General features: G+C 37.8%; 2 protein-coding genes across 2 annotated transcripts in view; both read left to right on the top strand.

Annotated features, from left to right (window-relative positions):
• Positions 1-4,045, top strand: part of mid1 (midline 1) — a 32,856-nt gene extending 28,811 nt beyond the window's left edge. Inside the window, exons 7-10 of the mRNA XM_087803697.1 lie at positions 85-228; positions 1,233-1,394; positions 1,457-1,664; positions 1,726-4,045. Coding sequence (XP_087659823.1) covers positions 85-228; positions 1,233-1,394; positions 1,457-1,664; positions 1,726-2,071 — 860 coding nt within the window. The 3' untranslated portion in view covers positions 2,072-4,045. The remainder of the gene's footprint in view (positions 1-84; positions 229-1,232; positions 1,395-1,456; positions 1,665-1,725) is intronic.
• A 2,448-nt stretch (positions 4,046-6,493) lies between these two features.
• Positions 6,494-26,800, top strand: cog3 (component of oligomeric golgi complex 3). Its single transcript, XM_087803938.1, has 23 exons — positions 6,494-6,672; positions 6,903-7,049; positions 8,272-8,333; positions 9,567-9,732; positions 13,827-13,901; positions 14,361-14,453; positions 16,138-16,263; positions 16,343-16,423; positions 18,644-18,687; positions 18,791-18,917; positions 19,514-19,605; positions 19,708-19,847; positions 20,819-20,979; positions 21,392-21,500; positions 21,612-21,730; positions 21,830-21,919; positions 23,435-23,555; positions 23,849-23,937; positions 24,045-24,179; positions 24,446-24,521; positions 24,634-24,761; positions 26,010-26,108; positions 26,193-26,800. The coding sequence occupies exons 1-23, from the start codon at positions 6,505-6,507 to the stop codon at positions 26,220-26,222; spliced, it is 2,478 nt and encodes an 825-aa protein (XP_087660064.1). The 5' UTR covers positions 6,494-6,504; the 3' UTR covers positions 26,223-26,800.
• The last annotated feature ends 249 nt before the right edge of the window (positions 26,801-27,049 follow it).

Genomic DNA, 27,049 nt, shown 5'->3' with positions numbered 1-27,049 from the left:
GTGGCTTCATTGTTCATCTAGAGCTGATTGTAACAAAATCCTGTCGTCCTCTGTGAACATTTGTCCTCTGTTTACCGATTGCAGCACCAGATCCGCCGGTAATCCGAGAGGAATTATGTACCGCTTCATATGACACCATCACAGTTCACTGGACTACGGATGATGAATTCTCTGTCGTCTCGTATGAGCTTCAATACGCCATCTTCACCAACCAGTCCAACGTCGTCAGTGAGTCTGAGATGAATGGATTTGTCGTGTTTCTGCTGGTAGAAACGGGAAGACGAGTGATCCTGTATCAAAACAAAAAGTCTGAAACTAACCCGTGTGAAATCACGAACTTGAATGAACTGTGCAACTATTCAGTATCTTTGAATAATATATCTTTTATGTCTTTATTAACCCAGAGGGGTCATTTAATGCTCGTTTCCATTTACTTTTAATGTGTTAACTCTGAAATAATGGCTGCACTGGGGCGTCCTCTGGTAATTTAAAAGCTATTATGGGAGTAAATAAATTACCACACGCTCCCCTGAGTGCACATCTAAATAAAAATATATAGGACTAACTTTGCATGTATGATTGAATCATTTATGGAAATAGTTTAACCATTTATTTACAATCTGAGTTGTCATCTTAAATAACTATGAGTCCTTCATGGTTTGTTTGTAGGGACTCCATATGTTTTACAAATTTTCTCTAGTTTACAGCCTTTTTCTTTTAAGTGCACTTGATCCAAACAAGTGCCTTCAGTCACAGGCTGACTTAAATGTAGAGGAAATCTAGTCTTTAAAGACAATAATAATACACCTTTTTGGTATTGATGGGCTGATGAAGCTTCATGAAGCAGTTTCATGTTATTTAGAGGTCAGTAGGTGGCGCCATTGGTCTAAAAATGATGTGATGATTCATTAGAACATTTGTTCAAAACAGGGGGAAAAAGGGCAGAGACCACCATCTAGTGGACTCTGAAAATCATTACACTGCTTCATGAAGCTTCATCACTACCTTTAGGGCAGTAACGATCAATACAACATAAAATAAAGCGTGTTTTATTCAGTGTGCGGCCCAGTTTTAGGATATTTTTAAATCCTACCATAGCAGCTAAAAACACCTGAACACTGACTTGTCAACAAGTGAATAATAAAGGAAGTTCTCTTTGGATTGAATGTGATAATGTGTTTTATTTTAATTTTAAATGTTGTATGGTGATACATTTTTTGTGTGTGACGCAGGTTTGTGTAACTCTGCTGACAGCTGGATGATCGTTCCAAATATCAAGCAGAACCACTACACAGTTCACGGCCTCCAGTGTGGCACGAAATACGTTTTCATCGTGAAGGCCATCAACCAGGCTGGAGCTCGAAGTAGCGAACCCGGGAAGCTCAAGACCAACAGTATGTTCTGATTGTTCTTGTCTTAGACAACAATTTACAGAATATTTTTTAATTTATTTCAGGCCAGCCATTCAAATTGGATCCAAAGTCGGCTCACAGAAAGTTGAGACTCTCCCACGACAACCTAACAGTGGAGAGGGATGAGACGTCATCTAAGAAGAGCCACAGCCAGGACCGCTTCACGAGCCACAGCAGCTACGGTGTGACAGGAAACGTCTATATCGACAGTGGACGCCATTACTGGGAGGCTCTGATCGGAGGCAGCACATGGTACGTTGAATTTACATTAGACATTGGTTTTGACACATCTATGACATTTCCATTGGTTCAGGTTCGCAGTGGGAATCGCCTACAAATCCGCGCCAAAGCACGAATGGGTCGGCAAAAACTCGGCCTCGTGGGTTTTGTCTCGCTGCAACAACTCATGGGTGGTGAGACACAACAGCAAAGAGATGCCCATCGAGCCGTCCCCGCACCTGCGCCGGCTGGGAATCCTGTTGGACTACGACGCCGGGTTCCTGTCCTTCTACGACGCCGTCGGCTCTCAGCACTTGCACACTTTCGACATAACTTTTGTTCACCCCGTGTGTCCCGTGTTCAACGTCTGGAACAGATGCGTCACCATTCTCAGCGGGCTCCCCATCCCGGATCACCTAGAGCTGCCGGATTACAACTGAGGACCTTCGTGATCATTCCGACCGGAAAAAGAGGATAAAATATGCAATTATGGCTCAGGTGAACATTCCGACTAATGCCAGCATTGACGTAAAGTTGTGAATATATTTTGAATTGTGTGTATCATATTCTTTCTCTAAACACCAGCCCTCAGTGGACAAACGTAAAGTGAAAATATTTTAGTCATTTTAAGTTTTGCCATGCATTTCCTGTTTCCTGTGTGTTTTACGTGCAGTACCTGTTTCCCTTTTGTTCATGTTAAAAATAGCACTTTGGAAGCACAGATGATGTCACAACAAAATGTACATTTTAGCCTAGGCAGGTAATCTACCTGGTGATCACAGGGTAAACAGAGAGGGACACATTTGCACCTTACGGCTATCCAAGTGTCTCCAAATAAGGAAGGGTAGGTATTCCTCACAATTTCTTCCAGTACAGTTCCGAGTCTTCTCTAAAAGTGTCCAGGCCACTTATTGGACGATGTTTTTACTGTTTCAAATGTTTTTAATGTTTATGTTGGAGCATTTCATAAATCAACGACAATCAAGTTTTCAAGGGGACTTTAGGGATATATTGAAAACATTCTAGAAAAAATAAACCTGTACTCAATGCATTTAAGCTGGTGAAGGCTTAAAGTTGTAGTTGTCCTTATCACTGTCTAAGACCCAATCAAAAGTGGCACATGTGGCCCGAAGGCAGTGCTGTCAAACTCAATCATAGTTGACATAGGCCACGCCTGCAGGGGCAAATTATTTCTATATTATTTATTGAAATATGTATTACAGGACATTAAAGTATGAAAATAAGTCAGTCCATTTTAATTTACCAGGGACTTCAAGAAACTCTTACAAACCTACACACGTGTCCCAAGGGGTCAATATAGTAATATCTGACTAATATATCCTCCTCCAGATTCCCTGATGATTTGTGAATCCCGGTTTTAAATATTTTTAAACAGGTTGATGCGGACCATTCTAGTGATGGTCTATCATGAGTCAAAAGAAACAAAGGACTGATTAAGGACAGAGAGAAAGCTTTGGAACACACACTGGGAAGTGTCTGGTGACCATGATATGGACCCGGATACAGTGTTACTCAAAGAAATTCCTCCTGGACATGCTTTGACATGCAAAAACTTCATTTCTCAGATTTTTTACACTAGTTTAAGTGTAAGCACTGTAGTAGGTGCAGTTTAATGTGATAGTCGGTCAATATTCACTCTGAATTTCCTTTTCCATTAATAATATCTATTAGTGTTTGGTTAACCTTTTACTTTACTTGCTGTCGCTCACACCTAGTTCTAGTTAGTAATTCCTTACTTACACAACTTAAACAATCCAGCTCATCCAGTAATGTCTGTTAACAGGATCTTACCATTCCATTCCCGACTCCGCCTTGTAAGTCAATAATTGACCCACATCTCCTCGAGTTGACCTCACACATGACCCGAGCTTTACCTCTCAAACAACACATCGTGTCGACACTATCAACACACCGACTTTACAACCGTCCGCCCTGCATGTCTGTCAACACTCAAAAGATCTCCTGATACGAGGCTGTCACCGTCGGCTCACCATCTCCGGTCTCTCATCCTTTATTCCACTATTCTTTGAGCTCCACGTTGTTTAACATTTTGATTACACTTTTTGAGTCGCACTTGTAAAAGACCGACGCCGACTTTAAAAATCAATTTTTTTAAGTGTGTGCTGTGCTCCGCGGGACACACACCGACCCTCACTGAGCCAATATATAACCGGAGATGAGATTTGCTCTGACAAGTCTTTTTGTTCGGATGTAACGTGGCTTGAATCCTGCAGTGACTCCTCGTCGACAAGAGGAAAAACATTAATCAAGAGAACTCTGTGTGACCTCTGTTTGAGTCGCCCTGCAGACAGGACAGCCACCAAATAAATCTGTATTTTTGTAAATTTCCAACTACGGAATGGGATTTAATAAATTATGATGAATGGATAAACGCTTGTTGTGTTTGGCTGCGTGTTTTTAACTGACATCAATGACATCCTTTGATTTAAATCTAAACCAAAGAGCAAACCTCTCAATGTCCCGGTTGATATATGTTCCTACCCTCACCTGTGCTTTGTGTTAGCGACTGAAAGTTCCTGGAGAGAATGAAATGAGTTTTTCTCTGCAAGGTGTCTGAACTCTCTCTCAGAGAAAGGGATGAAATCCCCGCCATGTGGAAGAGACCCGGTCGCCTCCCTGGTGAGAGTTCCCGGGCAAATGTGAGGAGGTCCCGGGGCGGACCCTGGACACACCAGAGGGATTATATATCTTGGATGACCTGTGGATTCCCCTGGAAGCGCTGAGGGAGCTCTCTGTGAAGTGGAGAGTTTGGATCTTATTTACTTTAGACCTGACCTTGGATTGATGGAAGAAAGTAAAATATATGGATGGAGTTTCATCATCGGAATCAGAAAGTTTTATTGCCAGTGTCGTAAACACAAGACAGGATTTTTTTCATGGTTACATTACAGAAGACTGTAATAATAAAAAGGAAATAAAATAGATGAATAAAAGGAAATTGATCTCAGTCTCCTGTCTGAGTGGGGTTTTTCAGTCAGGGGGGTCCCCAGGGTTTGAACTACTATATTATAATTTCATTTTTTGAATTAACTTTTAGAGAGTTTCAGACCAAACAATTGAATTTACAATTGATGAAGCAACATCTTCAGTACCATTGTTTGACCGTATAATGATAGTATGATGAGGGTTTATAGACAGCTCGACAACTAAGATTTAATTCCATGGACTCACTTTCACTGAGCTGCTTTGACAGGTGCCCTTTAGCAAGGTGCAGCTTTGGAGCTCCCTCCTGCTCTGAGAACATAATAGCATCCGACTTTGTTTTGCATATAAATATTAACACCAAAAAAAAAATCACCTTGTTCAGTTTCCGTGCAGGTGAATCAATCTAAGTGTCTGTCAAAGGCATCCACAATGGCATTGAATGGACAAGTTACTCAAGATTAATGGAACCTCAAGTGGTTTTTATGTAAATTTTAAGAGAGAAGTATGGAGCTTCTTCCTTTTATAGGGCAACTAATGTGTTGATTTGAGTGTCTCTTAAAATGATCTTGGACCTCTATTGTACTCATCAGTATGTGTCTGTTTGTACAAAACTGTCTTTTCTTTTCTTGCGTGGGTTTACTCACTCCATTTTCCTCCCACAGTCAAAAAACATACAGAGGATGAATGGGACCTTTGGGTAATTGTCCGTAGGTATGAGTATGTGTGAATGGTTGTATGTCTTGGTGTGCCCTACGACAGACTTGCGTCCTTTTCAGGGTGTCCCCCACCTCTGCTCAATAAAACTGAGACAGGCTCCCACCACCCTGCGACTCTCATAAGGGATCAAGCGGTAGAAAAAAAAAAATGAATGAATGAATATTTCACATACAACTGTTATTGTTTTTATTTTCAATTGTGTATATTTAAGCTATCATTACTAATGTAACATTAATAAGTAAGTAAGTAAGTAAGTAAGTAAAGGTATTTTGTAAAGCGCCTTTCTTGACCAAGGTACACAGTTAAAATATATACTTTAAAAGTAAAATCAAGGAAAAGCCTGCACAAACAAAAACAATGCTTTAATGTTTATTTTTAAGATAATATATTGGCTCATTAGCGTTTGGCTCATTAAATGATAGTAATTATAGTTATATTCATTAATTATCATTAAAAAAAATATATATATAGTAGTATATTTTCATTTTTTTTAAGAACCATTATGATTTTAACCTTAGAAAAATCCCTTTAAATCAGACCTGGGCAAAGTGCGGCCCGGGGGCCACATGTTCATTTGACTCTATTTATTTGGCCCTCGTAATGTCAAAGTATGATCATGTATAAATGGTTCTAATGCATTAACAAATGTATTTTGTATTCATGTGTAATTTTTCAAGTATAAACTAATCCCTCAAAACATGTTTTAATAAGTTAGTTGAAGAAATGTTTAGAAAAAACTCATACATAAACGAATACAATTTGCATATTTTTTAGTTTAATAAAAGTGACTGAATTATGTCCTTTTTTTGTCTTTCTTTTTGCTTGACGGCCCCTAACAACATTCACAGAATTTAATGTGGCCCTTTAAGAATTATAATTGCCCAGCCCTGCTTTAAATTATACCAATAATGATCATCAAAAAAAAAATAAATAATAATAATAATAATAATAATAATTAAAATAATTTTCAAATAGTTTTTTTGTGTTTTCCGATATTCTACTCTTTTTTCCCTCAAATTGACAAAAAAATTTTTTTTCATGAACGTTCAACAGTAATTCTAACTATACTACGACTATTACTACTAATAATAACAAATGGAGATCATAACGTACTGCGTCACAAACCACGCCCACCATCCCGGAAACAGGAAGTCCCGGCTGGTGACGTTGTTGCTGCTCCGAAGTGACGATGGCTTCCACGGATCAGTCCCTACCAGAATTGACAGATAAAGAGACCCGGGAGAAGCTGTCACTGTGGGACCGTCCGCCCGACCCGGCGGCGCCTCTCACGGAGAAACAAACGGACTCGGTGCTGGAGATTCGAGCGGCGGCTGAAAACATATCCATCCCTCCAGAGGTGAGCTGAAGCTAGCAAGCTAAGAAGATAGCTAACTTACTTTTAGTGACAAGTTCACTTAACATGGTTTTATGTTGCAACAGCATAACATTTAGAGGATTTATTTTAGTTTAGCGTGGAGTTGTTGTTGTTGTACAAGTGGTTAGCTTTAGCTCTGCCACGTCAAAGTCCTGCAGTGAAGCCAGACTTGCTCGTCCTGTTAAGTCACAGTGTGGACTGTCCCACTACAGTTACCCATCGAGGACCTGTGCAGCCTGTCCTCTCGGTCCCTGCAGTCTCCCTTCACAGCCACCGTCCCTGCTTCCACCGAGGATGTCCTGCTTCAGGGCTTCAGATCGCTGGAGATGGAGAACGAGAGGATCGAAACAGCACAACAAGTAAGTCAAAACAGACGCACTCTTCAAAACAAGTAAGTAAGTAAGTAATTTTTATTTGTATAACGCTTTTCCAGACCAGGGTCACAAAGCGCTTAAACAATCAAAACAATATTCAATAAAGTATATACTTTAAATGTCAAGATAAAACTGATAACACAACAGGAGTTCCAGAAAATCAAGGAAAAGCCTGAACAAATAAAAACGTCTTAAGATGTTTCTTTAAGGGATCAGTAGACTCCATCAAGCGCAAAGAAAGAGGAAGATCGTTCCAAAGCTTAGGAGCAACAGCCTGGAAGGATTTCTCTCCTCTGGTCCTGAACCGTGTTCAGGAACCATCAGTAGATTCTGATCCACAGACCCCAGAGCCCGAGCTGGGTTGTAAGGCTGGATCAGATCACTGATGTAAGGAGGAGCCTGACCATGAATAGATCTGAAAGTAAGAACCAGAATTTTAAAGTTGATCCTGAAAGAAACTGGAAGCCAGTGAAGAGTTTTAAGGCTCGGAAAAATGTGAGTTCTTCTACTTGAGCTACGTGAAATGTCTAGATTACAAAAAAAACAAACCATAAGTTTTTTTAATTTTTATAAAATTACAAATAACAGTAATGGAAACATATAGCACAGTTATGGCGTATTTTTAATTGATCAAATTCATGAAGTTAGCATTGGAAGTGAATTCCTGGTCCCAAAAAACAACATGTGAATCGATCCATTTAAGAGATATTCAGCAGATAAATCATGTATAACATATATTGAAATAGCCATTACAATGAATATTTGACTTGCCTTGGATGTTTTCAAGGGAGTTTTGTCTAGTGAAAACCTTGAAATTGTTGGCAAAGATATGTGGCGTAGGTCCTTGGTCCATAACGAAATGTCTATTTTATCAAAAGAATAGACACTGACGTGTTCTCTGTCGTCAGTTTTGTTGTGTGGTGGTGACGAAAACAACGTGAATACAGTTGAAGGGGTTATACGGCAGTTTGGCATCTATTCATAATGGTTGATAAAACTTGAAATGCGCTGATTAACCACACACATACCTACTTTATTAAAGGAAAAACATTAAAATATATACTTTATTGAATATTGTTTCAGCGCTTTGTGACCCTGGTCTGGAAAAGCGCTATATAAATATAAATTACTTGCATTGTTTTGATTTAAGATTGTATTTTTGCTCAGACCATATATGAACTAACTTTTATGACTTCATTTGTTGCAGTTTTTCACCTGGTTTGCAAGACTACAAACAGATATGGAGCAGGATGAGAATGCAAAATACAGGTAATGGAGTGTCATCTTTTTGTTTTGATAGTTGAAGTTCTGAAATAAACATAATAACATATTTTGAAAGCTTTTCAAAAGCCAATGTGTGTTTAGTTTAATTATTTGGCTCTTTTCGTGGTGAGAAAAGTTAGATGGCGTGTGGATTTGACGGTAGTCTTACATTTCTTGTTGTTTTATTGTAGAGATGATCAAAGTTTGCAGTTCTTAGATAGTTCTACAAATAAATGCATTGAAGGCGTTTCAATACAAATGCATTTGTACATTTCAACAAGAAAAGCCCTGAGAAAGCATAATTCATGGTACTATAAAACACAATGAATCAGCATTCACTCAAATCAATAATCCAAAACAATAACACTTCGAAACCGGGCTGTAATCAATAATACATCTGCAGTGAACCAGAGTCATTCAATCTTTCTTAAAACAAGGTCAAACCCAACACTTTTTGTCGCTTCAGTCACATGAAATATGTTTTTTTTTTTCTGGTTTTGTGTGTGAATGGCCACACAAGCTATAATGTTGAAAGATAAACACCAGCAATATTGAGTCACTTTTAAATGACTTAACTTCTCATCAATTATTACATTTTATGAAAATCCTCACTGTACCTTATTGAGTTATGTTATATACAAGTGAAGGTTCTAAAACAAATGGAAAAAAGACTTCAAAATTGTGTTTTATGGGTATATTTTTCCACTTTGATCTATTCCATACAGAAGGCATTTAAGAAAAAAAAATGTAAATGTAGAATTGTTAAAAATTATAGTATGACATTTTTCATGCTACTCCATCAACCGATGCTTTCCTTTGTATCAGGTTTTTAGCAGATTATTATCTTTTACTACCACTGCAAGTTGAAGCTTAACATATGTTAAGTGCAATACAAATAAAATCGACAATTATTATTATAACTCTTTTATAGAAATGTATTTTCAGTGTTCACAATCAGAAATATATCATATATTATATGCAAAAAATGAAATGGAAAAAGTAAAAAGGTATGAACAATTTTATATTCTTGCTTTTGATTTCGTATGGACCAAAACATCACCCAACCAGAGCTTAAATTTCTGTTTGTCACCATTTTAACACCAATCTTACTCTGTTGTTCTGTGTAAGTCTGCAATCCAACATGCTCTTTACGTGACTAAAAGTAAAACGAAAAAATAAAACGTGTCAGTGTTGTTGATTAAAGTGATGCTACTGGTGACAGGTTTGTTTTGATTTCAGGCAAACTAGAGATGAGCTGAACTGCTACCAGGAGCAGTGTGATGCCATTTTAAAAGACGTCTGTGCTGCTTTGGACCAGCTGGATTCGCTTCAAAAACAATACTTATTTGTTTCAAACAAGACGGGAACATTACATGAAGCCTGTGAACAACTGCTGAAAAAACAGGTATGATGACTTTTACAGATCAGTATTAAAAGACACGAAAAAGCCTCCACAAGTAATTAAGTGTTCCGGACTAATTAATATATCTGTAGATTAAAACGCCAGTTTTGTCTTATCATGGTATAACCAATCTGGATTTATGATGAACAATTTAATAATTAAAAACTCTTGTTACACCTGCACAATGTAAATGTGGAATATAACCAAAGTTGAGATGCATTGAGATGTTTTAGGCCTTTGTTTTTACTTTAAGTGCTGAAAAAGTTAATATGCCAAAGAACGTGAAGCAAGCTTTGTTTTTTTTTTGGTTTTTACTTTATTGGTTGAATTATTTTTTATATCTCCATTGCTGAAATTGAGTGCTTAAACACTTTCAAATGAAAAATGTTGTCTGGTCACAACATTTTGACTAACACCTACCCCATCTCTAATTCTAACCTTTATAAGCATTAATTGGTCAAATGGAAGTCAGCATTATGAATATTTTTGTATTTAACAAATTCCAAAACATGCCTCCAAAAAAAATTGTTAAAAAATGAAGCCTTAAATCAAGGGAAGTATTGGGCTTTATTAAACAGAAAACACTGTTTTTCTGTTTTGTCAATTTAAATTCTTATTTGTGATTTACAATATTCAATCAGAAAAAATAATTATGCTGGTATAAACTAATGTGTTGTGCTTTGTAGGACAATTTAGAAAAGGGTTACTGGGATGTGAATGATGATTAAGCTGAAGCTTGGCATTTTTGGTTTGAAATGCTTTTCATTTTAACCCATTTGAAATACTAAAAATACAGTATAATTATTTTATTCCAGTAATCACATGTGGCCCACATATGATCCTTTAACTGTTTTCATGTCCCTCATGAGGTCAGATTAAAGCTATAAAACACGTTTTTCTGACAACTGGTTGACCTTTTATTGTTAGTACATTATATTTCTAGTTTACCTAATTAGCTTTGTTTTAAGTGTCTAAATTTTCCGATCGTATTATGCTTTTTCTTCTTAAGTTTGCATTGTTGGCCCCTCACAACAAGCCTTCCTTCCTCCAGAGAAGATTGTTTCAATTCTTGCCAGCGAGAACAGACACTGTTTTCCAGTTCTTTTTTGTTGTTGTTATCTTTTATTCAGTAGATTTTCTATTGTTCTACGCTATTTTCACAATACATTTGTTGAAATACCGTTGATTCCTCATCGCCATATTTACGTTGCGCCTCGTCCAATTTCATCTCAACTAATAATGGCTTGTTGATTGAAACTATTTTGTCATCATCTCCATTGAGAACCAGCGTGGGAGGGGAGCCCATGGCGGGGGAAATTAGACTCTGGCTTCCATGGTGTTTTTAATGCATGGGAAACACTGATTCAATTTAGCGACAAAGGTTATACAATAACACTGAGGCATTCTTTTATGTTTGCAAAAAAATGTAATAGCTAGAACAATGATTTATTATTTGCAATATATATATCATTGAGCCAAGGTGTTAAGTATAACTTTTTACTGTGTAAAAGGTTTATGGAGGGATACTTTCATGGTGGCCTTTTTAATATCCTGCCCTTTTACTGCTACGTAATGTCCTCTACCTGTGTCCTTTTCCTTATTAGAGGTGCGATTTAAACATCTTTTTTCAGGCTGCTTATAAATAATCTTTTCAAAGCAGAAGTGTTTTTGTGAAAAAGCAGGCTTCCTTGACAATGTTAAAAAAAGGTGTTTACCAGTGACTCTCAGTTTGCTTCTCCCTACTGTCTCCCATGAGTCACATTGAGCTGTCGATCACTGGATGTGATTTAACTCTTAACACTTGGTATCATCACACCATAACTTCATCCTGGATTATTGTTATTTCAGTCATGGCAAAAAAGCAATACCGTCGAACTCATTTCACGTTCTAGTATATACTCTCTGCTCATCTTCGAGGAATAATTGCGTAAATGACAGCAGCTGCAGCAGGCGGGAGACGCTAGTGTTTTTACGATGTTGTCGTCTTCCGAGACTCAACAGAGAGGCAGCAGTGGCTCAAATTGCTATTTAAGAAAAATAAACACATTAAGTTGCAACAGCAACTAAGTATGATGTTGAGAAGACATAAGGCGTAATGGGAGAACATAGTTTAGTGGCAGCTAGGAGAGAAGGAGCAGCACATTATGCACAAAAGAAAATCCAAACAATAACTGTAGAAACTTGTAAAGCCAATTAAAATGAAAAGATTGTTTTACAACTTTTTTTTCCCAATATGCATGCAGTATACTGTATACACACACATATATGCAATGCTACATTTATTGATGTGATATTTACCTTGAGAATTATCCTCCTTAATCATCACTAATTTATAAGAAACCCTTTCCATAAATGAATAAAATTCCACATGATTCTGTTTAGTGGTCTGAATGTGACCATGTTCTTCCAGAGTTAATGAAATGCATTTGTAAACTACGCTTGTGAACAGAGAGGATGTCAAGGCTTTCTGCGGACGATCTACTTATTAATTGATGTTTTTTGCACATCATAACACATTTTATTAACCAGGGACTAACACAAACTACACATGTACAAGGTAAAACAGTTTCCATGGAGTATACAGTATTTGGTTCAATAAAAAAAGAAAGGTCTGTCACTCTCCAAAATACGTTATGATTACAATCGTATCTAAATCAAAATAAATGGTAAATAACCAAAGGATTACATGTTTTTGCACTAAAAGGGTAGAAATCCCTGTCTCATGATTTCATTTTACAATTTTAGCACAGTATAATACAGTTATTTTTGGGAAGATATTACTGTATTCAAAATAAACCTATGATATTAAACGTATATTTTACAGCATGTGTGTAAGATAAATGTTAATTTTTTTTAAATTGACTTGAACCCTTCAAATATCTCCAAAGCTACAGAGCTGGTTACAAAAATAAAATAACTTTCTCTTCATAAACACCTTTTTTTCTGTTCTCTACTTTTCCCTTTCAATTAAAAATTTCCTGCCCATACTAATGAGACGTCAGTTTGTCCACTAGGAGCATACTGCACTCATTTTTGTATTCGAAGAAGATTGATACATTTTAGAAAAATTAATTATAGAGAACCAAATTGCGTCTTCATTAATTATCCACACAATTTTGTTTCAATACCTTTGACCCATTGGGATTTAATTAATCCGCCTTTTTATAATAGCATTTTACATTTTCAATTGTAGAAGATGCATTACAATTAATCAGATCCCGTATTTGTCTGCTAGGAGAAGAGCAACATGATGCACAAAATGGTGTTATATTTCTGTGGATTGAGCAATTTATGATATGCATCTCATGTTGATGTATCAAGATTTAAAGGAATAGTTTGCTGTGTCAGGTTTGAAACTTTCAGTCATTAATGTTGATGCATGAGGTCATAAGGTAAATGGGAAAAAAAAAGTATTACTTTGTCAGGTGCAAATAAATAAGCTAAAAAGAAACAAAACCCGACTCATAATATTTCTTTGTTTTGGTTGCTTCTTGTTTACCCCAAGAATATTTTCATTTCACTCTGAACATACGCACCTGAATTATTGTATTGACTTTTGCTTGGACGTGCTTGCTCAACTTGATTGTATTTTGAGCAAACATTTTTTTTCCCTTCAACAATAATTTCTCACATTCCCAGATTTATTTTCTCGCGACTACGCATTTTGAATGCATAACAAAAAAAAAAGAATGTGATATCGAGAGTATAGCAGTGTGTTCAAGAAGAGATTAAACTTGTACAAGTTATTAATACTAATTATTAACGATGGTCTGATGAAGCTTCATGAAGCAGTTTTATAATTTTCAGAGCCCACTAGATGGCGGTCTCTGCACTATTATTCTTTATTTTGAACAGCTGTTCTAATGAAACATCACATCATTTTCAAACTGATGGCGCCACCTACTGACCTCTAAACAACATAACACTGCTTCATGAAGCTACTAATTACTATTACAAACTTACCAAGCAATAAGTATCTGTGAGATTAGATGATAATTATGATTTATATGTCATTAAGTGACGGATATAAATGATCTATGTTCATTAGAATTAATTGTCAAACTTGGTAAGAAAACCTGTTTTTCTTCTCCTTGCAGGCTGAGCTTGTTGACCTGGCAGAGAGCATCCAGCAGAAACTGTCCTACTTTAATGAGTTGGAGAGAATTAACACGGTAGGCTTTGTTAAAAACAAGTTCTGATAAACATGCCAATTGGAATTAAAGAAGAGTCCTATTTGAAGGGCTGCAGCCGTCCTGGGTTTAATAGATAATTTAAACTAACCAAGCTCTGAAGTTCAATGTTTTCTTTTCAAGTCCGTTTTCTAGGATATTGCTGAATGATAAATGCCAATGTTTCTCACTGTAGCATAAATTGTTGAACTTGAATCTTTTTTCACTCCAGTCATATCCTTATTAAACTGAAAAGAACATGAGACCTTCTCTCACCTGAGTTGGATACCTTTGAGCTATGGCAAAAATCTTCAAAGGAAAAACACAGAATTTCTTCAGGCACTATCTTTGTTAAATGTATAAAGCCTAGTTTATTATGAATGGCAACCGCACAAGGATTATAATGCATTTTTTAATATAAGGAAATACCCGGTGCTCAGTGTTCTCTTTGTCTCTCCACAGAAACTTAACTCGCCTACCTTGTCCGTAAATAGTGAAGGTTTCATACCCATGCTTTCCAAACTGGATGACTGCATTGAATACGTTTCTTCTCATGTAAGTTTGACCTTTCCATAATGAGTTCTCGTCACAACACTGATCTGTCATTTATGTTTCATTTTGGCACCATGTAATGCCCCTTATCTTGTCCATCAGGTTTTTCCTGACAAACGTATGCACAATATTTTCTCCAGCGAGTCTTAAATGGAGTCGAGCTAGGTGATCAACGGCACAGATCAGAAATTAATTACCATTAAACCTGGTGTTTATCGCGGTACAAGACATCTACGCGACTCTTATCAATTAATTGAATTGTTATCTGGAGCTGCCACATTTATGATAAACTGCAAAACACAATTCTGTGATGTGACTAAGGACGCTTCTCATTTATGTTCTTCAACGTGGCATGCTTCTTAGCCTCGGAACAAGGCAGACACATAAAGTTTACCAAACTGCCCAAACATTTTTAATAAAAACAAGGTGGAGCTCCTGTTTACCACGTACAGTGTATTTAGAGCCTTGTTGGAAATATATTCATAACATCCAACTGACTTTTATGACTGCTATTATTGTATTTTATGGTTGTAGAGTTTTGTATAAAAAGAGTTACGAGTGCAAGCTTTTGTCAAGATTATTATTTCTCATGTTTATTTTTTTCATTAAACATCATTTGAAATCCAGGATTACAAAACCAGACATAATACTTTCTGTAAATATTTTTCCCAGTATATTTTTGTGCTTTTACAATTGTAAAGAACAGGTACATTATTTCCAATGTCTTTAGCATTACTTTATTCATGTTGATTTTCCATTTGTTTATTTGTAATTTTTTCGTAGTTTGTAGCGTGTTGAAATTAAATCTTCCAGGTAGTTTTAATCTTCGCTTACTATAATAAAGAGGTATTTCCTGGAAAACATGACGAGTGCACTTTGGCAATTTCAAAGAAATGGTCCCTATGAAACGAAAGAAAAATGGTCTTAAGCTAATTTAATCTGAAATATTTATGAATAGTTTGACTTTTTATTGGAATGAGGGAGGCAGGTTTAATTAAGATTTTATTTTAGACAAATTAAAATGCAACTTTGAAGCTTCTAAATCCATCAGTGGTAGATAAGAATAAAAGCACTTGAAAATTAAAGCATAAATATTGTAAAATTGCAACAAATATCTTTCTTCACACTATTTTTCAAGTCATCCCCTTTTTCTTCAAAAAAAGATTATGGAATTATACTGTTACATTATAATACCTGTTTTATGGATAAAAATGCATGAGTCAATATACTGTATAGCCATCATCAGTTGGTATCCGCTCTGATTGTTGTTACCCAAAACATCCAAAATGTGTTAAAACAAACTCTTTGTTCAGTTCTTTCTGCAGTGAAACTATTTCTGTTAGAGACACTATCGCTGTCACGGTTCAAATCGTGGAACCAGGGCAGGATATCACCAGAATTTCAAGAGACTGAAGAAGCCATAGAGAAAGCAGTAGTTCTTGGGAATATGTTGAGATAACCTTTTTAATTAAAATATGGTTTGACTAATTAAAAAAAAACTTCAGTGGGTATTAAGCATAAAATGTAGAAACTTCAGATGTATTTTCTAAAAGAGGATGAATACAACCTGTGCTGTCCACTTGACTAAGAAGAAACTGGATTTCATTTAATAAAACCGAAAAGATTATTATTTCAACCAAATTTATGACTTTATTTATTTATCTATCAAATGTTTGTTCTGTTTCAGCCCAATTTCAAGGACTATCCAGTGTATCTGTCCAAGTTTAAGCAATGTCTCTCTAAAGCGATGCACTTCATGAAGATTCACATTGTCAACACGTTGCAGAATCTCACCAGCCATTTAACAAAAAGGGTAAGAAGTTAAAAAAATCGTACATTAAACATGCCTCGCATAATGGACCAATGGCTCATTTTGTTGTTCCTCTTCACAGGATCCGATGGGTTTGGCCAACGCAGACAACGCCTTCACGTTATACTACGTTAAGTTCAGGGCAGCAGCACCTAAAGTTAGAGTGAGTACATTTTGTATATCATTTAGAATTGAGCTGATTTTTGCGGGGATTGCGCTGATGTCTGGTTACAATGGGTTCTTCTGTTGACCTCTGTTTATAGAGTTTGACTCAGAAGCTAATTATTATAGAGATTGTTATAAAACGCAAGATGGATGGATGGACAGACTTTATTGATCCCTTGGAAAAAAAACCTTTGGGAAATTAGAAGTCTAAACAGAATTTGACTCCATTTTTTGTGGTTCTCCATTAAGCATCTACTGTATAACAGACACGGTTCTCCTTTAGGCACATAAAAGCATCCGTTCTCTCATCATTCACCAAATAGTTTACATCTTTATAAATATCTAGATATGTTGTTGATTGACATTTATAGTCTGCTCACTACAAAACAGCCAGTATAATGCTAAAGCTTAGACACTGATCTTCACAAGCCATGCTATGGACATTCCAGTCCACTTTAAAAAGGTGCTGAATTTGATTTATTTAAAGCTCCTGCGGGCCACATAAAATGGCTAGCTGGCCGGAATTAGCCCCCCGGGCTTGAGTTTGACACATGTGATGTAGAGTATTCCACCCTCTATTCTCTTCCCTTGTTACTCAACCTCATGAATCAATTCATGAAACTGAATACATAATAGATATACTTTTATGGGTGAGTGGAATATCCCTTTGTACTAAACCCTTGAGTGTGATCTCATCAAAATATGAAAGAACTAAGAGCCGCCTCAAGATCCGTGTGAAGCTATGCACTCGAGACGGCTTCTGTCCATTCTTTAAGCAACGCTACCTTTTCTTTTATTCACCACATCTTGTTGCTACATACTGAATCCATAAATGTGACTATTGAAGTTTTATTAAACCTTTTGGAAATCAAAGCGGCGTTTGCAGGTCCGTCATAAACAGAACCTGTGGATGCGGGAAGTGGACTCTAGTAGATAAACATTCACCCCAATCTCATGTATATATAAAAGTAAAATGGCTATTGTTCCATTTATCATTTATAAACACTGAAGCAATTCCTAATTAACTGACAGGGAATTTGAAAGCTTTTCTGACACACTTTGCTGCTTAATCGAGGATTTTGTGCAAAGAGATGCAACAAAAGCATGAATGGGCTTTTATAGTTGATCATTTAAACCTTGGCTTTTTAGCTTTATAAAAAAAACATTTCAATCAAATAAATTACTGTTGTTCTGATCAGAGTCAATTAAAACTGAGATTAATTTTTTGCTTTTCATTGTGTCAAGAAAAATATGTTTTCTCACCCTGATTACTGGTCCTTAAAAAACTTCTTCTAAATTCAGCTTGAAGGCTTTTAATTACATAGTGGTCAGATTCTAAGTCTTAACCAAGTTGTCAGAAATGTGCAAAATGTGAGTTGCTTATAAAAAAACTGTGAATGAAAACAGTTGAATTTCTTAAGACCTCACAATGTTTGATAAATTATGTTTAACTTTAAAGGCAACTAATGTGTTGATTTAAGTGTGTCTTAAATAGATGTTGGACTCTATTGTACTCGTCTGTATGTGTCTGTTTGTACAAAACTCTCTTTAAATTAAAATATTTACATCAGAAAATGTGTTTAAGCCCCGCCCACTGAAAACACTTTTTTTGGAGATGAATCTCATTTACTCCAACCGAACCCTCTCTGCTGTGATTGGTCAATTATCAAGGTTTTTCACCGTGCGTGATCAATTAACAAGGCGGGGCATAATTACAGTTGGATGGAGGAGGATTGAAGCCGTTGATACGTCATAATTGACTCCGCTCTCGTAACCTCTCGTTTGCTGAGACTTGAGACGGTGGAGAAAATTATAAAGTAATAAGTTCAAAACATGGTCATGATGAGAGACCTGTTGCATCTTGGAGAGAAAGACCTCAACATATGAAACATGTTAGTGAGTCAGGAGAGTTAGGTTTTCACATTAGTTGACCCTTAATAGAGAAGTGCAATGGAAACACCTTTTCTGCAGTAAAATGTATAATACATGTGAAGTACTTGTATTCTTGGTGTTTTTAAATACAACTAAAAAATGTCTCTACTCGTTTAATGAGCATTGGCAAAGCTTTTATTTTGACAAGCATGTTTTTATGCTCTTTACAATGGCTTGAGATTATTAAAATATGGCTGCCATGGTCTCATTAATTACATGTTTATTAGTGTCCTTTCTGATTTTGTCCAGCCACACCTCACTAAAACACTTTCTTTTATCATTGCAGTCTTTAATCGAACAGATAGAACAACGGTCTGAGAAAATACCAGAGTGAGTAATATCTTGGATATTAATAATAATAATATATAAATACTGCATCTGCTTGAAAATGAAAAAAAAATGAACTGTCATTAACTTGATGAAACATGAACAGATACCATCAGCTCCTCGATGAAATCCACCAGTGTTACCTGGACCAGCGAGAGCAGCTCCTCAGTCCCAGCATCACCTCCACCATTACTGAGCTCACCACCCAAAACAGCAAAGACCACTGTGCTCTGGTGAGTCCCGGCGACTTCAAAGCACAACTGCCCTTTAAATCTCATCAGGTGACATTTGGGCTCCCAGAGAAGGTCCAAGATAGTCTCTGGGAGATTTGCTTCAGCGTTTGATAGAGCCACTAAGCCTATCTCTAGATAAATTGCTGTAACCTGAGATTATGTACGGCAGACATTTGGTTTCCTGCTGTTTATACCCGGAGGCATATTTCATCTATAAATCTCTGACTTATTGTGCCGATGGGAGTTTATAAATGGCCTAATTAATAGTCAAGTATTTTCACTCTAACGTGATACTTGAGATATTTTATGGGGCCAGGACAGGCTATTTATTTTGATGCAGTTTTATGTTTGAAGCCAACACGCTAATTTCTTGACAGGCATTCTGTAATTAAAGGTCAGAATTTTATGTGATGAAACGATATAATGGCTGCAACCTGTCAAACTGTTTTTTCCCTTGTGAAACTTGAAAGGTTATGCATCTCGTTAAGAATGGCTTCAACGGGTGCCCGCGTCATCGACGGATTGAGGACGTGTTTATTTTTATAATGCGCCGCCAAAGCAAATGCACGAGTGTTGATTATTTGTGTTCAACGCAGGTCCGCAGCGGCTGTGCCTTCATGGTTCATGTGTGTCAGGATGAGCACCAACTCTTCCATGAATTCTTCACCAAACCCACAGCTAAATTAGAGTGAGTGACTTTGAGCTTTACAGGGACGCTTGGAATTTAAAATGATTTCATTTGTAGTAAAAAAAAATGCTCTAAATCTTTCTTTGACCTTTTGTGTCGCAGCGAGCTGTTAGAGAAGTTGTGTTTGTCCTTGTACGACGTCCTTCGACCTCTGATCATCCACATCATTCACTTGGAAACACTCTCTGAACTGTGTGGCATTCTCAAGACTGAGATGTTAGAGGATCACGTTTATAACAATGGTGAGTTTTAGCCGCTTTTTAAACAACCAAGTTAAAGTCAGCTTGGATTATTCGTGCTCGTCACATTAATTGAAATGGATTTTGTTCACATTGTGTTGATATGTGGAGTCATTGATCATCCAAGAAGCAGAGAGTTCCTTGTTTGTTTGCATTTCTCTATCTATTTGTAAATTGGAAGTTAAATATAGAAACTATTTTGTCAAAATAAGTAAATGAAACTCATAATTGATGTTGTGTGAGCATATTGTTTTAACCCTTGTGTTCTCTCCAAGTCAAAGTGACCCAAAGGCCCCAAAACAAATGTGTTTCTGGTATCCCTTGTGTTTTCTCTGGGTCACGATAAACAAACCCTTGGCTCACCTTGACCCTGAGATAACACAAGGGTTAATTTAAATGAATAGGGAATATGTTGTCAGACCTTAAAGTTGACATTTTTGACCAGATAGAAAAGCGGAACAGGTTTTAGTGATTCATTACAGTTTTTCTTGGAATTTTCTCCTCCTAATAATTAATATTAAAAATGGATATAAAAAATTGAATAAAAACGTTTATTAAGGACTGATTTGAAAGAGACATTTCCTCTCCACACTGACAGAACATGATCTGATCATACATTTGGTCATGTATCCTTATTTGTTTAAAATGTGGGTTTTTACAGCATCATTTTTATCTTATTGTTATATCTCCATGCAATTTAGACATTGTCAGTGTGAATTTTACAATTAATGAGTTTTAACAGCTCTAGTCAGATCTTCTGTCCCCATTTGGACTCTTGGCCCGTGGGCCTCCAGGTGGAGAGCACTGATGTAAAGGATAACAGTTGTTCGCCCTACCATCCTTGTAAGGTCCTCATTTGTAATTGGTGCAGATCCCTTTTTCATTCCCCGTCTGAAGTGGCGTGTGTTCGTTTGAAGCAGTAATTCATGTTAATAATTTTACAACTGTGTGTCTGACTGTGTGCTGGGATGTAGCTTGTCAGCTGGGAGCCTTTGATGCAGTTGTGAAGCAGATGCTGGAGGATGTCCAGGAGAGGCTGGTCTACAGGACTCACATTTACATCCAGACCGACATCACAGGCTATAACCCAGCTCCAGGCGATCTGGCGTATCCAGAAAAACTGGAGATGATGGAGGTGAGGGGCTGTGTTTTGAGCTGACAGCGATTTCTTCCTTGAAATGGTCATGAAAGGGAATAAAGAAGATCAGAACCCCTATGCTCTGACCAACCTCATGTAGAAAAATATTAATGATCATTCCTGTACAACTGTTTTCCAAGGTTTAATGCTTTAGCAAAGCAAGTATTAAGTCCTTAAGCGTTTTTATTATTCATGAAAACCCACGCTTACCAGTTTTGTCTGCAGGCCAGTAAATATCTGATGTTTTCTCTCCTAATATTTGTAGTCACTCTGATATTCCCGCCTTTCTTCACAAATTTTGTTTTCATCCTAATTTAGCCTCCAAAAAACCCAGAGACCTCCCAATAAAGTGTTTCCACCACCTATCACTGCCTGCCTGCTAACACTCTCCTTCTCTTGACATCAACAGAGAATTGCTCAGAGCTTGAAGGAAGAGCAGATGAAACAAACATCACAAGAATCCGTGTTTTCTGATGTTCAGCTGGAGGATACAGGCGCTAGAAGAAACAGTAACGCTGGTTGGTGTTTGCACATTTTTTTGAACTTTTTTTTTCTTGCGTCTTCCTTACTACGTTTGATGTTATTGTCATTTGCCTGATGGCTCTTGCCCCCTTTTAAAATGAACACAGGGAATGTTGAAGCGTCTCGCCTCCAGACGTCTATATCTCCCGCTGATCTGCACGGCATGTGGTACCCCACAGTTAGACGAACGCTTGTTTGTCTCTCCAAACTTTACAGATGTATAGATGTAAGTCTCAATTTTCTTCTTAATGGTCTTGTGGAAGCAGTTTGGGGGTAGTTTTTAATGTTGCCCGTCCTTATCTTGTGATTTTTATTTATATTCCAGAGAGCCGTCTTCCAAGGTTTATCACAAGAAGCCTTATCTGCGTGCATTCAGTCCTTGCTTAAAGCCTCCGACATCATCCTAAAGAACAAGGTTGGCAGTAATAACTGTTTTTTTTACTTCTGGAATAACAATTTCTCGCTGAAACATTACAGTCCTTCTTGTGTTGATATCAGTGTTTCCATTTTATATAAATAACATTGAACATTATCAGACAATAGATCAGAATTAAAACCGTAAATTGTTGTTGGAAATTAGGTGTAGGTGTGTCAGATGTTCATTGATGGCTAATATATCACACTATTGTAGCACACAAGGTTTGGTGAATGGCAAAACTAATTAAATGTCAAACATAGTTCAGTCTCTCCTCAACAGACACCTTAACTGATTAATACAAAATAATCAAAATTCCCATATGATTGACTCTTATCCTATACACACTATATATTTATTAAAGTGAGTGTTTTTTGTTTGTTTTTTTGCTGCTTCTCAGCATCAGCACGACTTCCTGTGAAGATAATTAGGCGAGGTGCATTCAATTCACACAGCAAAATACGTGACTTGAATCCAGACACCATCGTATGTAGTGTCTTCAATTCTGATCAAAACGATCCTTGAACGTGGCGACTGGAAAGACGCGTCGAAAGGAGTCGCTAAAGAAAGTAGACTCGGTACAAAGTGTGATTGTTTTTTCGGTGTTGTGACCTTAAAATGACCTTTTTCAACAATTTCACTCACCTGTTGAATTCTCAAAGACGAGCAATCCTTTACGTACATTGTTGCCCCGGCTGATTATCCTTTCACTGTGCTGCTTGTGACAGATATGAACCACGGCACACTTTGATCACCCCATAAAAGCTGCCATTTAACAGCATAATAGCAATAGGATCGTAATGCTGTGTGCGGCTGACTGCCATCATTTTACAAGAAGAGAAGCTAATTTGTAGCCCTGGAGCTTGACCACATTGTGATTTGTCCGTGCGTTTACTGGAGATGCACGCTAATATATGCTGTTAATAGGTGGTCGCCAATGCTTTTTAATTGAGGCCCTCGATACTTCACACACTTCTTTTCCTCATAAGACCGTATAAGTGACTTTAATTGTGCTTTTCTTTCAGCATAATAAATGCGATCAGTTCATATTTAATTAAAATATGCTGCGTTTCATTAAACTGTTCTGGCAGCAGGATACTTTGCGAAAGCAGCTGGATATTGTCATTAAAAGTAGATTTTAATGGGAGCTTTATTGTGCTCTACTGAATGTTCAGCCGACCATCTTTTATTTATGGTTGTTTCTGAATTTTATGTTTGTCGCTAATATCGTCGGTAACTGGCCCATTTCAACCCAAACGTTTAGAATTAATGCAAACGCATTAGCGTGCGAGCGTGTCTCCTCTCGCTCGCTGATGATGTCTTTCTTTCCCACGTTTGAGTCCCTATCTGAGCGATAAATGCTTCCAGCTGTCGTCCTTTGTCACAGTCATATGTCATTCTCCCCATTAGGGTTAATCATCAGCTATTAATAAGACATATTTCTCTATCGTCTCCGCGCTCCTGCTTGTGTTGTTGTTGTGCGCCGGGACTAACTGTGTTATCATTTTCCTATAGACGCAAGTAGACGGGCAACTCTTCCTGATTAAGCACCTGCTGATAATGCGAGAACAGATTGCTCCATTTCACACTGATTTTGCCATCAAGGAAATCTCACTGGACCTGAAGAGGACTCGAGGTAAGATAATTAAAGGTAGAGGGAACATTGGCGTTCGGCTCCATAAAGCCACTCATTACATTCTCATGCTCATTAAGCAACTTGTGCCCATCACATGCACCAGTGGCAGCAACTAATGTGGAAATTACAGTGAAATCCGACACCATAATGTACATTAACCGATGGCTCACAGGGTAAAAAGGCTGCTCCTCCCTCCGCTCCCGTCTGCTGCGAGGCCATGCTCCGTGTGAAGCACTAGAGGGCACTGCAATCCTTCATCCCAATCCTCATTTAATCTCTGTCTCTTTGTTAAGACGCCGCCTTCAAAATCCTCAACCCTAAGGCTGTCCCCAAATTCTTCCGACTGAACAGTCACAATGCTATTCTTGAATTCTTGTTGGAGGTATTTTTTTGCATTCTCATTAAAAATTCTTAACTTTCGCCTGCCAACGGAACCACATCCTGATTGCACTCACCCCCCCCTTTCTCCTCCCCCCTCTTGGCTCACAGGGAACACCGGAGATAAAGGAGCACTACATTGACTCTAAGAAGGATGTGGACCGGCACCTGAAGTTCAGCTGTGAGCAGTTCATTCAGCAGCAGACTCAGATCTTCGTAGGAAACCTTGAAGAGTTTCTCACCAAGGTAACAGTTGAAGTGGATGCAGACTTTAGCCCCAGGCATCGACGGAATATACTGACCTTCAGTTATTCAGCCTTTACAATGAGAACCACTTGGAAAAGAAAACAACAATTTGCTTGTTCAGTGATTACTGGAGGTGTGAGTCCGAGGTCTCCGGCCTGATTTGTGACGCTATTGTCTTTTTTAAACGGTCTTTATGCCTCTTGATGCTGCTGCTAATGCTCCAAGTTTATTCTCCGGTTCCTAAAACTCTCCTCTCTCTCGCTCAGGTTGCGGCTTTGAAATCTATGGCTGTCCAAGGGGGTCCGACTTATTCTCTGTCTCAGCAGCCGTGGGCACAACCAAGTAGGTTCAGTCCTGGCATCGCCCAGCAATTCATCAAACCGAGGCTCTGAGCTGACCAGAGGGCTTGTCAATGTTTTTCTCCCCCCCCCTTCTTTTCTCTTCCTCTCCTCAGTAAAGATCAACGATATAGTGATGGCAACCTACCGTGTGATGAAGAGCAAGCTGCCAAGCACTTTACAGAGCATGTCCTTGTACTTGGCCAATAGAGACACGGAGTTCATCCTTTTCAAGCCTGTTCGGGTGGGTGGTCTCAACACTCGGATGTCACAGCATGAGTCAATTTCTGTTTTCAAAGTCCTTGTCAGGGACTCGGAATTCTTTAATTTAGAATTTTACAGGGCAAGGCTAGCATGTGAATGCAGTGTAGCGTCCAATCACGTCGTCATAAGAGCCCCTGAGATTAGCCGCCGCGGTAATGGAAAAACTTTAGCCGGAGCATGTGAGTCCAATTAACTTACAAAGTACGTGCAGTTCCAGAAGCCGTCTTTTTGGAGGAGCCCTCTTTATTGATTTAATTGAAGGTCTAACAAACATTACTTACCGCCGCGGCTTTCTCAAAGATGAAGGTGAGCGATGCTTTTAATTCAGTGGAAACCAAAAATGAGGCCGTATAATTACTTCTTGGAAAATGTTTTAAATAAATGATGAAAAGCACAGAAAAATATTTGTGTTGAAAATGAATAGAATTATGTTTTTATCCCTGGACTTAATGTCTTATAGACGTATAGACAAATCTCGTCACATAAAGACAATTGAGGTCTAATTAAATATATATTATATTCTCAAGACTTTTTAACCATATTTATGACGAGGCAGACATTTCCAATTTCATGTAAATTTAAACCATCTAATTCAGATTTAACTAAGTTTATTTCCATCATTTCAGCTCCTTCCTGCAATTGTTACTGTTTTTGAGACTTTATTTTCAAATCATTATTTTAAATCAAATCCTTTATCCATGTTTGTCCTTCTTGTTTTTAAGCCATGGCAAACTTTTCCCCGACTTACTCAAAGAACACTGACTGTTTCAGCTGAAAGGATAAGAAAGAAACAATCATGTTTAATTGTTGCAAAAGGAAAATGCAAGTGTCAAAAACGTTTGTGTTCATTCTGAGCAGTTGCTTTTTGTTGTTTCTTAACAAAACCTTATTCTTAAAGATAAATATATTTGAAGATGTCATAAAATAATATATTTTAGCAGTCTTTGCAGTATTGTATGTAATTATTTCGGTGAGACGCCTAATAAATGCATGTATGTATCGCATGAAAAAAAAAGTCAATTGATTGGAAGGCAGAAGAACTTGTTGAATTATGTATCTGGAGAGATGGAACAACCCGAAACAATGAGATGCATTTCTCTCCACACACACTCGGCACCATCATTTTGTTCGACCGCACGCCTGTCGGGTGTTTGTGGTCTGTCAGGATTGAGATATTATTGGAGATTAATTTTCACATTCCCAGCCTGAACAGAATTATCTCCCGCAGAACAACATCCAGCAAGTCTTTCAAAGGCTACACACGTTACTGCAGGAGGAGTTCAGCGGCGAAGACCTTCAGATCATCGCCTGTCCGTCGATGGAGCAGGTAAATTAGGAAGATTTAATCAAAGCCACTTCAGAGAAACATCAGTGATAAATTATACATCAACTCCGGCTCTTTTTTTTTCAGATTAATCTGCTGCTGTCGGTGAATAAATAACTGCAAATTGGCTCAATCTGAAGTTAACCGGGAATATTTGGAGGCTGCCAAGGTAATCGAAATTCTTGAAGAAGACCAAAGATTGTAAAGACTCGGGGCGGCCAAGTCGGCGTCTGCGCCGCGAAGCCTCAAACTCTGAATAACGGAGAAGTGCTTCCGTTTCTACGGAGGAATCTGCACATCTTAAGTGGGTTCGCGAATACAATTGCGTCTGAGTCGACGCAACTTCGTGAATGAAGAGCTAACCACGGCGGAAAAAACTTGTTCAGACACTTTGGCTGAGCAAACACACCAACTGAAGAGCTGTTCATCACTCAGGTAGCTAATGGCCAGTCAAGGAGGGGTCTCCGTTCACAAGAGAATATATTTGGGTTACTTTTGGTCTCTAACAGCTCCAATCATGCAACGCGTTTCTCTTTCAACTGCTTTGTGAGGTCTCGGTGATGAGTTTAAGTATCTGTTGAATATTTTCTTTTATACTTGGAAGTGTTACTTCTAACAACTCTTCTTGTGCTTCATGTAAAATAATCTGTACAGTTGTGATATTTATGAACCCTGATTAAAAAAAATGGTAATGACTGGTGAGTTTAATTTGGCGTTGATCAAAGCAGGTAATGATGGCGCGAGGATGCCAGAACATTCTGCCTCTATGGCTTCCTCCTTCGTTCCTTCTGTGACACCAGGCTTCGCTGGGGCTTGACCCCCTGTGGACCGGCAGGCTTTTGATCCAGGGATCGCAGGACTGGATGTTCCGGAGGAGGATATTTATCTCGGCACGCTTATTGCGGCACAAGCATGTCTCGCTTTTTCGCTGCAGCAGCACAGAC

This window comes from Callionymus lyra, chromosome 12, assembly GCF_982586985.1.
Source record: "Callionymus lyra chromosome 12, fCalLyr1.hap1.1, whole genome shotgun sequence".
NCBI lineage: Eukaryota > Metazoa > Chordata > Actinopteri > Syngnathiformes > Callionymidae > Callionymus > Callionymus lyra.
Note: the sequence above shows the minus strand (reverse complement) of the source record. Positions and strands in the feature narration are given on the sequence as shown.

Bases quoted from the DNA above. Each gene is read 5' to 3' on its own strand.
- cog3 (XM_087803938.1), top strand. From the start codon at position 6,505: ATGGCTTCCACGGATCAGTCCCTACCAGAATTGACAGATAAAGAGACC. The intron at 24,522-24,633 runs GTAGGTTCAGTC...TCCTCTCCTCAG, and splicing joins GCAGCCGTGGGCACAACCAA to TAAAGATCAACGATATAGTG. The intron at 24,762-26,009 runs GTGGGTGGTCTC...TATCTCCCGCAG, and splicing joins TCCTTTTCAAGCCTGTTCGG to AACAACATCCAGCAAGTCTT.